Source organism: Lytechinus pictus, chromosome 3, assembly GCF_037042905.1.
Source record: "Lytechinus pictus isolate F3 Inbred chromosome 3, Lp3.0, whole genome shotgun sequence".
Taxonomy (NCBI): Eukaryota; Metazoa; Echinodermata; class Echinoidea; order Temnopleuroida; family Toxopneustidae; genus Lytechinus; species Lytechinus pictus.
The window spans coordinates 57,387,698-57,401,725 of NC_087247.1; the positions used below are offsets into that span (position 1 = coordinate 57,387,698).

Genomic DNA, 14,028 nt, shown 5'->3' on the forward strand with positions numbered 1-14,028 from the left:
AATGAAATTGGTCAGACTTTAGACTAGACATCAAGGGACAATTATCTTACCTCTCCAATCTGCTGCTCCAAGTCTGAAAATCTTTCATTTGAAATTGATTGTAGCCACACACAATAATCTGAGATGTACAGATCATTGAGAATGTAACGAGGCTCATCATTTGACAGAAGTTTGTGGATTTCAAAAAAACACTTCAAAACCTGATTGCGGCCTGCATGAAAGACACAAGAGATGAGATAATATTGAGTGAATACCACAATAGATTATTCTTTTTCAAAACTGAAATCAAATATCGAATCAAAATCAGTATGGAATTATCGTTATAAGCTATTAGATTCTGATTGTGATAACTACCTAAAACAGTCAGTCAGCAAGCCCTGAAAAAGTAGCTTCTTTTATCCAAGTGATATTCATGACTAGAGGGTTTTTGCATTGTAAATGAGCTTGGTGCGAACCAAACACCTCTTTTTATTCGGCCATTGCTGCTCTAAATATTGATTAAATTTCATGTTTTTGGTATCTTTGTAAAGAAGAAGAATCATTCTTTCAGGTCATGTGTTTGGATTTTTAAAAGGATGTTGTAATATAGGGTAAACTTTTGATCTAAAACATGAAACAAAATAATTTTTTCATGCAACAAAAGTTGTTGTTTTCACACTTAATTTCTGTTTGAGCACAAATGATTATTAGATCATGATAAAGCTGAAGATCTAAGCTTTAATATGATAAAATTTTTATAAGAAGATGTAGTTTAGATGGGTCAGCAGCCAGCTTTTCATAGGCCAAGTACATTTAGCAGCTCAAAAACAAGAATACTGCGCTCTGATTGGTCATAGAGACCACACACCCACGCAAATTCCAATGTTCCCCCACACTGGGCCTCTGCAAGGTCACACTCACCATGTGGTAATCTCTTTAAATTACCTGTGCCTGTAATGAAAACATTAATCGGCCAATCAGAACTCTGGATTTTATGTTACTCAGAAATTTCAGAAATCTCGTCTTGCATCTTGATGGAAAAAGCTGGCTGCTGACCCATCTAAAAGATGCCACATATCAAGAGTGACATTGTAAGAAAGTATAGTTTGAGCTTTCTGATGGTATAAATAATGTTTGTGCCTAAAACACAAAATGTTGCACAATTTGCAAGTGAAAACAGAGGAAGAAAATTCAGTTTGATGCATCTTTTCCGGTAAAAAATTCACTTATTTATCAAAATATTTTATTCAAAAGAAATGACCAATAAAAAAGAGTAACATTTACTCTTTCCCATGGTACAAAAATAATCAATATTACTCAAGGAGAAAGTGGTTAAATTCTTTGAGAAAGAAAGTCTCACAATTCACAAGATTTTGCAGGGACATGAATTCAGCCACGAGAGGACTTGGATAAATCTTGCTCATTTGCTCATTAACACAGGGGCTTGCCGACTGACTGAAAATCAATCCATTTACAGTAAACACAAGTGGAGCACCTCTGGCAGTCTCACCTGCATCAGGCGATTCAATATAGCAGCAGTGTTGACTTTGAAAACTACTATAATATAATTATTCACAAAAAACACAATTCATATGATACAATACTATGCTCATTGATATGATAATAAATGACATTTGACCTTGATCATGCGACCTAGGATTTGTCAGTGATAATTGATTAGGTACCCTATGTCCACATTTTATAAATTATATCTATAAACTTTGAAAGTTATGACAGCAATCTAATAATAACCTCCAAAATGGCCAAAGTTCATTGACCTTTAATGACCTTTGACTTTGGTCAATCAACCTGAAACTCGCATGAGATGTTCAGTGATACTTGATTACTATTATGTCAAAGTTTTATGAACTAGATCCATACACTTTCAGAGTTATGATGGTTATTCGACGAATACCCCCAACATGGCCAACATTCATTGACCTTTGACCTTGGTCATGTGACCTGAAACTTGCACAGGATGTTCAGTGATACTTGATTACTCTTATGTCCATATTTCATGTATAAGATCCATAAACTTTCAAAGTTATGATGGTTATTCAACAGATATCCCCAACTTGGCCAAAGTTCATTGACCTTAAATTACCTTTGACCTTGATCATGTGACCTGACACTCGCACAGGATGTTCAGTGATACTTGATTACTCTTACATCCAAGTTTCATGGATCAGATCCATAAACTTTCAAAGTTATGATGGTAATTCAACAGATACCCCCAACTTGGTCAAAGTTCATTGACCCTACATGACCTCTGACCTAGGTCATGTGACTTGAAACTCAGGCAGGATTAGTAATATTTGATTACCCTTATGGCCAAGTTTCATGAACTAGGTCCATTTTTTTCTAAGTTATGATGACATTTCAAAAACTTAACCTTAGGTTAAGATTTTGATGTTGATTCCCCAACATGGTCTAAGTTCATTGACCCTAAATGACCTTTGACCTTGGTCCTGATATGAAACTCAGTCAGGATGTTCAGTAATCCTTGATTAAACTTATGTCCAAGTTTCATGAACTAGGTCCTTAAAAGTTTTAAGTTATGCTGTCATTTCAAGAACTTAACCTTCGGTTAAGATTTAGTGTTGACGTCGCCGCCATCGGAATAGCGGCGCCTATAGTCTCACTGCAGGTGAGACAAAAATCCAATAAAGGCCTGAATTTTCTTTACTCTAATAATAACAATATACTAATTAGAGATGCTCGGCGGGTCGCGCAGCCGAGCACATGTATCCCCCGAACGCACCGCGTCATCCGTCATTGCGATATATAGAGCTCACACAGATATTTGACAAATAAATACAATTGTCATGGCGACAACAACCCTGCCCACATTTTGCATGTGGGTACCAAATTTGATTTTGACAATAATATGATGTAGCAGCATGACTCTGCAGAACCTAAAATATTGTCCAGTATCACCTGTTGGGGAATACAATTATAGAGTAATCTGGATATATTTTATAAACCTAACCCTAACACCCCCACCAAAAATGACAGGCATCTTCGCTTCACCTTCTAATATTGCTTCTGTGTGCCAATTGTTATGACAGAGTGGAAATTTTCCACAAAAATATGGTTACCATGGCAACCAAGTCTCCACCCACTCCAAAATCATTAGGGGGCTTTGCTTTACCATAATGGACCTTCATGACAAATCAGAAGATAATTGGAGAAGAAATGCAGCCAATAGTGCACTCACAAGGAAATCTCTGCTATTTCCACAAAAACTCTTGTTACCATGGCAACGATGTCTCCACCCACACAAAAATCAATTGGCTTCTTTGCTTTACCATACTCAACCTTCATGCCAAATTCGAAGACGATCGGAGAAGAAATGCAGCTGATAGAGCGCTCACAAGGAAATCTCCGCGGCGGCGCGACGAGGCCAAATCCATAGTATCCTCCGAACTCTGTTCGGGGGATACAATTATACTTTTTGTAAGGGAATATCATAGCATTGACCAATAAAGACAGCTATTCAAAATACTTTAATTTCATTCGTGATACAGAACAAATATACAACTTTCTACAGTTTTATAGAATTACAAAAAACAGATCAAAGCACTTTGCCATGATGAGGTGAATTAAAAGTCAAATCAAAACATTTTATTATATGACTTACCTAATCTTAGTATCATCCTCACATCCTTGAGTAACTTGTGACATAATGCCCAGCTTCGATACAAGGGATAACACAGCGCCCTCCTGCAGCAAGCTATGGTCATTTCACGAGTTGTCTGGAACCAATCAAGGCATGATAAAGTAGAGCTTAACTTGCATACAGTCCATGCTGACTCGACCTGATAGATAAGACAAGGTTAGACATTCAATAGTTCAGTAGTTGAATTCTCTGTAGGTCATAAAGTTCTAGACTGATGGGGGGGGGGGGGGGGTCTTGTAACACAAATAATTTTGAGGTTATTAAATAAACAGCAAAGTCAAGAAAAGGGGTATCAAATTCAGGAAATTTACATAATCTGCATTATAGCTGGGTATGGCTAATAATTTTCCACATTGGAGTGTATCAACAACATAGGAATTGATGACTTCTGTGATTCCTGTTATGGCTGGTTTTCGGAAGAGGGTTCTGCACAGGTCTCCATGTGACATATTCACCTGATAATTCTACAATAATCACTTTTGTCTTTCAATTTGGTGATTTGAAAACATTCTGCTTGTCTTACATCTCAAATCTAATATCAAGATAGCAAAAGATAAATTGATGATGGCCAAGAAGTTTTGAACATTTCTCTTATAGCCAATATTTCAATTTTTGAAGTTGCAATCAATGAAGACAAAAAAAAAACATAACAAAAATGTAGTTTCCCTACAAAATATATGTCATTTTGCTTACATTTCTTTACTTTTTAACACCTACCAGAATTCCTGGGGGTGCCGCCTATGGAAAATAATACACGCAGCACCCCCAAGGAAAATCTTAAAGGTGCTTCAGCATCCCCTGCACCCCTGCTTCCAAGGGCTACGCGCTTATACCTCTACATGAATCTTAAAAATATCATTATGTTTTAGATAACAGAAATGTATAAAAACATTTGCAATATAATTAACTTTCAGAGTGAAAACATTAATATTTCTGTTTAAAATCTGGAATAGGCCAAATGACAGATCTTTCATAAATGACAGATCTTACATATTTGTGTTTAATATTCATAAACTTCATGAAAAGATAAACTGCTACCAAAATCTCAACACCAATTCATTAACTCAACAGGTGTACTAACATTACCAAAGGGTGATTGAACTACCAATAAATGTTTACTTACAGAATATTCTCCTTCATTTGATCGTACATTGTAAGCATAAGCAAAGAGAATGTCTGCTACTCCAAGCAAGGCACCATCAACTTCAAGTTTACTCAAGATGAATTCTTTATGAGGCAATTTCATCATCAACTCTTTCTCGTCTTCTGTGAAGTTAACTGCAATCAATCATAGTGAAATATTTATAATCAAAAGATTTCTTTCACAAAGAAAGTGTATTGACATCAGGCCAATTATTAGTAGGATAGAAAGAGAAGGCATTAGTAATATTGTGTCTCGCCCACTTGTGAAAATACCGAGAAATATCATGATCTCCTTTGCCACGCAACAAAACTTTATCAAAACCATAAGTATGAAATATCTGGTATAGAATGTAATACAAAATAAAATTTGAGAAGGGCCAATTCATAAAATGCTACTTTTTTCACTTTCCCGTGTCTACTCCACCCCTTTGATATGAAATTATTGCACTAATATTTCACCTGTGTGAAGGTTTAATGTGTTTGCAGGAGCAGTAGATGTAGTGTCATAATGAGCTTAATATTTCGAGAAATAAATAAGAGAAAAAAGTTTTCGAAGTTTGGATGAAAAGTGAGACACAGTTGCAGAGTTGTGTCAAAAGAGAGTCTTGAACGTAAACTTTTAACGTTGACTTCAAAATGACCTCTGACCTTACCATGTGACCTATGACTGCACCATAACATGCAGGTCTCCTACATCTACAACCCAAGTTTGGTTGAATAGTGACTTCCAGTTGCAGTATTATGTGTCATAAGAGAGTCATGCACAGAAACTTTAATATTGACCTCAAAATGACCTTTGACCTTACCATGTGACCTACAACTGCACCATTACATGCAGGTCTCCTAAGTACATCTACAAACCAAGTTTGGTTTAAAAGTGATTTACGGTGGCAAAGTTATCTGTCATACTGTTTATGATGGACGGACATTTGGATCCCTTTGTCTCGCCCTCACCTCTGGTGGGCAAGACAAAAAGGAGCAGTTATCTGTCATACTGTTTATGATGGACGGACGACAAATGACGGAAGGACAACATTTGGATCCCTTCCTTAGTCTCGCCCTCACCTCTGGTGGGCAAGACAAAAATGAGCGCAAGAGATGAGTAAAATTTTAAAGGTAAATCCTGAAAAATATACATTGTAAGTATGAGGACTTTTTCTTCATATATAAAAAATAATAATTTCTCTACAATTCAACAAGAACACAGACGAATAATGTAAGCCAATGATAACAATGGATGAGGATTATTAGCAATTAGAAAGAAAACATTACATATTGTTAATTATAGACCTCTCTTTGAGAATGTCGAATAATCTGTTCCTCTGATTGGTCAAAACTGAGGTCATGTAAACGACCATGCCTTCAAAACACCAAACTAAGGTGGTAACCAAGGGCAACGGCCATAGTTAACAAGATTTCTGCCCGTTGCCCCCTGACCCGCCCCTTAATGACGGGCATAGCAAAATTTGGCTGAGATCCCCATTTGATAGCATGCAAAATTCTGCTTTCTGCGGTGATGCGATTTGATCGAAAGTTTTAGACAATTCGCGCATTTACGCGCTTATTGCGCAAGTGCGCGCAATGGATATGTCATATCGATGGTACGATGCCGATCTTTGATTTTGCTTGATTTTGCTTGTTAATTCCTGTGGCATTATTGAAAAGAAGACTTATTAAGGACATAACGCGTATGTATCAATCATCAAGTCTTGTTGCAGTTGTGCATGCTCGCAAAAGGTGAGTCGGGTAAAAAGATAAGACGGTTACTGCACTTTCTAAAGTTAGATTTTTAATATAAGTATCGTTAGAGTCTAGATTACTAGTAAGGTATGACAAATGTTGTCGTGAGATCTAACGTTAGGCCTATTGTTCCGTTGAATCTTAGATTTGACGTAGCCGAGATCTAACGTTCATGACGTTAGATCTAGACTCTAATGGAGATTTAAGTCTGTTAACTTAACTTGGGGTAGCCTAGTTCAGACCCTAATTTGGTTCCTAAATAGGCCTAACAGTTAGTGTAGTGGCAGTACTCAGTAGATCTAATTGTATGGAATGCTTTGATATTCGACTTCGAGACCTAACGTCAGGGGCAGGGCTAAGAGTTAGGGTCTAACGTTACTAGGCCCAACGTTAGCCTGTGGCTTAGGCCTTTTTGGCCTAAAACTTGTTTAAGATCTAGACTAGGCCCTAGATCTAACGTTTAACTCAGTTCACAAAATATATATGGACTGCTTTTATATTCGAGATACGGTTGTTTCTTTTGGCTTGCGGGTACCGCATCGGCCAGACCATGCCCTCGGGCATAGTCGCGTTGCGGCCCCCTTGAGCCTCTAGAAACAAGCATGCCTCTCAAAGCAGTCCATATATCTATATTATGACAGAGAAAGCTGTAAGAAAATCATCTTACTGTAACACAAAAAATAACAGATTTAAAACCATTAGTTCCTTTTTCAACTATGAAAAATAGTATAAATACAAATGTCTTTAATAATCAGGTTTTATTGTAATTTTTAGCATAATCATACTTTGTACCTATCACATGCCTATCTTCTTCTTTCAACATATACACAGCAATGTCAGTTCAGGAAAGCTTATGTTATAATACACATGTTTGTCAAGTTGCCAATAAGGTGGGCAGAAGCATAAATCTCCATTAATTATATGACAAGATGCTAGAAATGAAGGTTGATTAATTATTTACCAGTGTAAGTAAAGTCTTGACTTGATGCTGCTTTTCCAGCTAAAACCATCTTCTCTCTCATCTTCTTGTAATTATGAACCCATAGAGGTTTGAATTCAAGAAGTGGTTGGATAGCATCATCTTGGTATAAATCAGCTCTAAGAAGAAAAACGTACAAATCAAAATGCAATGCAGAATCACGATATTACACATATTTTGTCAATTATCAAGACTTTGCAGACATAATACAATTTGATTGATATTTTATGTTATGAACCTAAACCATCCATTGTTACACATATTTGAATTGCAGGATAAGATAACATTATCAAACAGTGTTCATAAGGTTGGCTTTAAAATTTGTTTGACATACTTTTGCGAGTGGAAAACATTAATCTTGGGAGTTTGTTAATTTTTGGGCAAGACAAAGAAACTCCTTTTGGGGAGTGAGAACCCTTTATTTTTGCCTTACTGAGATTCTGAAGAAATACAAAGTTTCTATGACTTCCTCTCTGAAAGTTTGAGACTAGTAAATTGGTGCCTGCTCTTTTATGACAGAATAAAGCATCCCTTTGCATTCCATTGACCTTGACAACAAATCACCTGGCATCTACCAAGTAAAAAGACAAGATCTTATTATTGTTCATCACCTAGTTATACCTAGCATCAGTTGACATCACTTCAACTTTTTGTGGTTTAGTAAAGACACACACCATGATACAGTAAGGAAATACAAACATGGGAATATATCTTATGATTTAATTCCATCAACTCTACTTACAGATAATGACTGTCATCAAACTTTTCTTTCTCTGCCATTATCCTAGCTCTCTTCCTTTCTGGTAATGAAATGAAATCTGCCTCTTCAATGTCTACTACTCCACAGATCTCATCCTGGATGAAGAGTAGCAATAAAACATGTCTATTAACTATTGTGGACCCTTGCCAGAGGGAGGCTTCTTCTCTCAAAGCCAAATGTAGAGGGAGACTCACTAAAGTGACATCACTCCCAACTGCTTCAGGGGGGGGGGGGGAGATGTGATATTTGTCAGTCTCTGTTTGGCTTTGAGGAAACTAGCTTATCTGGAGAAATTGAAGAGTTCCATCATATTTAACTACTACGACTATACTTCCCTCTCACAAGGGTCCCTGGACTGATATAGATATTATGTGGCACTTATGTTGCAGCCGGCTCAAGCTTGGAAACTGCAAATATTTTTGCAGGTTTTACAATTTTTATTTGTCCCTCTTTGAGCAAAATTAATGTCCTGCAAAAATTTATTTTACAGTAAATGGTCAGTGTATTTTTAACTGCCAATATCCAGAGTGTTAGGAGAGTTAGCTGACTGTCCCAAATAAATAACATCAGGCAATGAACAGGATAAGACAGACAAATTTGGTGTTCTGAAATATGCCTGAAATTTTCAAAGAATGTAAATGAGCTGTTACCCTTAATCTCTTGAAGACACCACTTCTCCTATTAGCAAAGCCATATGACACATGTCCATTCATTTTCTCCTTTTCCTCATCTCCAAAATATGGCTGCTGATCAACCTGCCAATCAAAGTCCTCTTCTCCTGTCACATGACCTTTCTCGTCATTGTTATCTACATTGAAATATATTTAAGTTCTCAAGAAAATAACATAATTACATGTAACAAAATACATAGATAGTCAAACACTAACATTATGAAGAAGATATAATGTAAATTTCAAAATAAATTACATTAGACTCTGAACTTCATTGAAAAAGTATGGATGTTAATAGCATGCCAGAATCATTAACTTCTTTTTGCAAATATTTTGGAATGGGTGTTGCAGTAGTGAAATCAATCGGTCTAGAACCTGTATTATAAGATTTTAGTTTGTGTTCAGAATTTGAAATAAATTTACATTTGGAAGAATTCTTGGTCTTCACAAAATGGAATTGCACATACCAAGTACTTCAATACATGGTTCCTTAGCTGATGTTTGTCCAGATGGTGCTAACAGTTTAGTAAGTAAATCTAAACCAAGGAAATCTTCTCCTTCACACTCCTTAGGTATTCTGATTGTAAATATTCCTGTTCAAATTAAAAAAAAAGAAAACAAATAAATTCAAATATAAAATCACAGATACAAGGTGTTTTAGCTGCAAAATGATTTCCTCCATAACTAAAAAAATATATTCCACCTTGTGTTTTTATCAAAGTGTAAACACAAATTTGTATGCATAATAAAGATATGCCCCTATAAGTAGCCCTAACCAGGCCGGGCTATTTTGGCTGTTCTTTGGTGGGGGGATTAAATCAACCCCCACTACCACCCGAGGTCACAGCCACCAGTTGTACAAGCATTGCAAAAATTTTCACAATTGTACCATGCAATATAATGCTGTACTTTTAATTTTTCTTTTTTGTCTAAGCATGAATGATACTTCTTGCTCTAATTCACTATATAAAGCTCCTAGAATGCTATTTTTGCTGTAAATATTCTTTGTAGCAGTCCTAACAATTTTAAACATTTCAAATTTTTAACATAACTTGGGATTTCAAAATCAATTTCTTATTTCACTGTTTATAAATTTATTAGCTAATTAAATGTTCTTAAACTTTTGTTTTTCTTTGTTTTTTTTTAAATATATTGCACAACATTTACATCGACTTTGTACACAAAATCATTCTATGTGAAAGAAGAACTGATGAAATTTGAAAGAAAAACATGTCTGTTCAAATTTCAATTCAGTAAAGTAGTCTGAGATAGAGCATGAGCTGATTACTTGTCAGTGAGGAATCATAAAGTTAATGCGGACCGAGTTGGAGATTTACAATTAAAGACTTAAAATAATGTATTAGGTTATAACCCTCACATTGCAAAAGATAATAATTATAATAACAAACCTGCATCTACATCATATGAAGCTTTCTCTCTTCCATCTTCAATGAGACGACCAGGAAGATTCAATCTATGTTAAGGAAAAAAAACACACCAAAATCTACTTAATAATCTACTTCAATAATCTTTACCAAGCACATGTCAATAATTAAGAGATTGGTCCATCAGAGAGAGGCTATACATGTACATGTAGCCCCTCACATCAATCAGTTTCAGAATCTAAAGTCACAAAATGGCAAAAGAAAGACCAATGCAGGATATGAATCCGTATCTTGACTCTCAACAATTTGGAAACAGGAAAGGTCTATCCACGGTCCATTGTCTTGTTGACATCCTTCACCATCTGTGTCTGAACTCGGATAAACCCAAAACTGTATCTACATTGATACTAACTGACTTTAGCAAAGCATTTGACCGCATCGATCAAAACGTAGCCGTCAGAAAGCTTCTGTCTCTCGGTGTGGACCCATCCCTTGTGCGTTGGATAGCGAACTTTCTACAGGGTAGACGACAGTGTGTGAGGTACAACACAGCCGTTTCTGAATGGTCCGCAGTCTCTGCTGGTGTCCCCCAAGGCACAAAACTTGGCCCCATTGTGTTTTTGGCCATTATCAATGATGCTTCCTTAGACATTTTCGACCCTATTCGAAGGTACAAATACGTTGATGACCTCACTCTCCTGGAGTGTCGCAGCCAACTGGATAATTCCAATATCCAGGAAGCTGTATCATCTTTGAGAGATTGGGCTCAACGTAACCAGATGAGACTAAATCCTCAGAAATGCATATGTATGGATGTGTTCTTCATGAGGAATGCCCCTCTTCCTACAACTGTTGTCCTAGGAGGTAGAGAAATAGCAAGGCAGCAATGTGTGAAACTCCTTGGTGTATTCATTCAGCAAAATCTTAAGTGGGACAAACAAGTCACCGAAATGTTGAGGAAAGCATATGCAAAAATGTATATGCTTCGTCTGCTTAAACACCACAAGGTCCCCATTCGTGATCTCGTAACAGTCTACAACTGTTACATCAGACCAACAGTCGAATACGCCGTTCCAGTGTGGAATCCAGGACTGACCAAGGATCATGTCCGAAAACTTGAAAACATCCAAAAAAGGGCAATGAAAATCATCCTTGGACGTCAATTCACACACTATGATGATGCTCTCGTTTTGTTGAACTTGAGTACCCTTGTTGAACGACGGCAAATGATTTGTCTCCAATTTGCTAAGGAACTGAACAAGCCGACAGGACCATGTCACCATTTGATGCCAGTGGCGCCGGAAACTGCACTCTCTATGAGGCTTAGAAAGAGACCCCAAGTTCCGCAAATAAAATTCAGAACAAACAGACTCAGGGATAGCACTATCCCATACTCGGTGAATTTGCTCAACGAACTCTGAAACGAACATAAAACATCGAGTCCCCGAATGAACTAAGTAATTGAAACCAATATTCTTACCAATATTTTTACATCGTCTACAAGACAGTTTGATATGTAAATTCCAGTATAATTAGGAAAATTATTTTTAATATATTTCAAAATTCAGCCAATTCTTATGTCTCAATAATATATTTTTTTTTGGGGGGGGGGGGCGAGGAAATGTTCGTTGATCTGTTACCATGGTTACAGCATTGTCGTTGGAACACTCTCCCCCCGAGGATTGTAGGAATATGCTAGTAATGGTGTGTGTGAGGGTCAATGTGTGTATTGTGTGTGAGAGAGAGATGCATATTTGTTTCTTTAGGGCGGGGATAATGCTACATGTACCTTGTTCATATCAGGAAGGGGGGGGGGGGGTTATCTTCCAATATAGTTCACACTCTGTAACCCAATATAATTTCATCACATAGAGTATCATTGTCATATATGGGTCAATTCTATATTTGCATTAAATTATCAATATTACATTCTGTGTGATTCATCTTCCATCCTTCCTTTTTCTTTTGTATGCCTTTTCCCTTTCACCTTTTCTCTTATTTCTCCTCTCCTTAACTTCAGTATCTTCTTTCCTCCTTTCCTTCTTCACCTACTTTTCTCCTCCATCTACGTGCATATTCTTTATTATCCTTCTCTGAATCCATATATTTGTCTTCAAACTGATCTCGTATTGTACTTTTAAATTATGTTTAAAATGTATTACCTTTTTATCAAATTACGAATATATGATTATGTGATATATTTTTCTTAACTAATATTTAAATTTATTTTTCTGTAATATTATGATTATGTAATGCCTCTGTACCTTTGTAAACTCATCGCAATTCGACTTTGTCGCAAAGATGTTTTTTATCAATAAACCAGTTATCTATCTATCTATCAATGAAAATGAAATGGGATTACACAAACTTCCCAGTTTATTACACATGTTTTCATGGGTATGTTTTAGTGATTGACTCAATTACAAAGAAGCTACAGGAAATAAAGATGACAATTTTGAATGACTGGAACAATCACACAACCACACTCAGGTCCCCCTGTCCATGTCCTTGTAAGTGGTGTGTGTCTGTACGTATCTCACACAGCCACACACAGATAAAAAATGAAGTTCAGAACCCCCCCCCCCCTACAGGGACATCCCCCCGGGGAACATGTGTAAAAGTGGTACATTGGAAAGCATAATTATTCCTCTTTACAACATGTGTCATTTGTAATGTTAAAGATAAATTCCAGTTTTGGTAACGATCTCAAAATGACTTTTTACAGAATCTAACATAATGACCATCCAAGTGTCTGTTTGTATAAATAAAAAATATGTGCCAAAGGATTCTGGAAGAAATTGTGTAATTGCTGAGAAATAAGCAAAATAAGCGCGGATTCGGTCACTTCCGTCGGGTCTTTATTCCAGCAATAATAATACACTGTCCCACGTGTGCCTATCTGTGTTGGTGATCTTCAGTGTGAACATTTTTCAGCGTAGATTTCAAGATTTCACAAAGTTCAGTTTATGTAACTGTACCAGATCTAGATCCTCGATGATATACTGGCAATTAATCCTTGTTTTAAGACTTTCTCATAAAATCAATGTTTACTGCAACTACTGGAATTTCTCTTTAATGTTATCATGAAATGCACAGACATGATAAATATGCAGCAATGTCAGAAATGAAATGTTGCAAAATTTGTTGTTTCCAATAGCGAATTTCCAATTGTTTTGAGGATGGGCTGAGTGCAATCACTGTCACCTGCATGGTAACAAATGGAGACTCTTGTTTAAAAAAACAATGCATTTTGCAACATTTCACTTCTGACTTTTCTCTACATTCAGGATAACTGCATGTTTCACGATGACATAATCACAGCAGATGGCACATCATTGTAAAGACAAATAATTAAGCTTTCCAATGATACCAGTTTCATCTTTTATACTTCAGTAACAAAAAATATATCATCCCTCAAAAGTGAGTTGCAGAACTTTTTTTGAGGGGTTTATGATTTTAAAGCTTAGGATGTGAGTTTTCAAGCTCGATGAAAATTTCAAGATACTACTTAAAGTGAATTTGTTGTTATTCATCTCACCTGAGGAAATATGGCTTTGAATGAAACTTGAAATCTCCACCATCCACAAATATTTCTGTCTCAGATACCTTTGCATAGCGTGCTTTGATGATGATAATGATAAAGGATGAATCTTGCTGTAGCTCAAATGCAGGAGTTAACATGATGATCCTAT

General features: G+C 36.4%; 1 protein-coding gene across 2 annotated transcripts in view; it reads right to left on the bottom strand.

Moving 5' to 3' along the window:
* The window catches only part of LOC129255467 (protein SHQ1 homolog), a 28,493-nt gene that overhangs the window by 4,533 nt on the left and 9,932 nt on the right, over window positions 1-14,028 (bottom strand). For both annotated transcript variants that reach the window (XM_064097439.1, XM_064097438.1), the window contains exons 2-10: window positions 13,875-14,024; window positions 10,361-10,425; window positions 9,419-9,544; window positions 8,931-9,088; window positions 8,263-8,375; window positions 7,503-7,639; window positions 4,782-4,936; window positions 3,620-3,797; window positions 51-211 (exon numbers count right to left, since the gene is read on the bottom strand). In XM_064097439.1, the coding sequence (XP_063953509.1) occupies window positions 51-211; window positions 3,620-3,797; window positions 4,782-4,936; window positions 7,503-7,639; window positions 8,263-8,375; window positions 8,931-9,088; window positions 9,419-9,544; window positions 10,361-10,425; window positions 13,875-14,017 (1,236 nt within the window). In that variant the 5' untranslated portion in view covers window positions 14,018-14,024. The remainder of the gene's footprint in view (window positions 1-50; window positions 212-3,619; window positions 3,798-4,781; window positions 4,937-7,502; window positions 7,640-8,262; window positions 8,376-8,930; window positions 9,089-9,418; window positions 9,545-10,360; window positions 10,426-13,874; window positions 14,025-14,028) is intronic.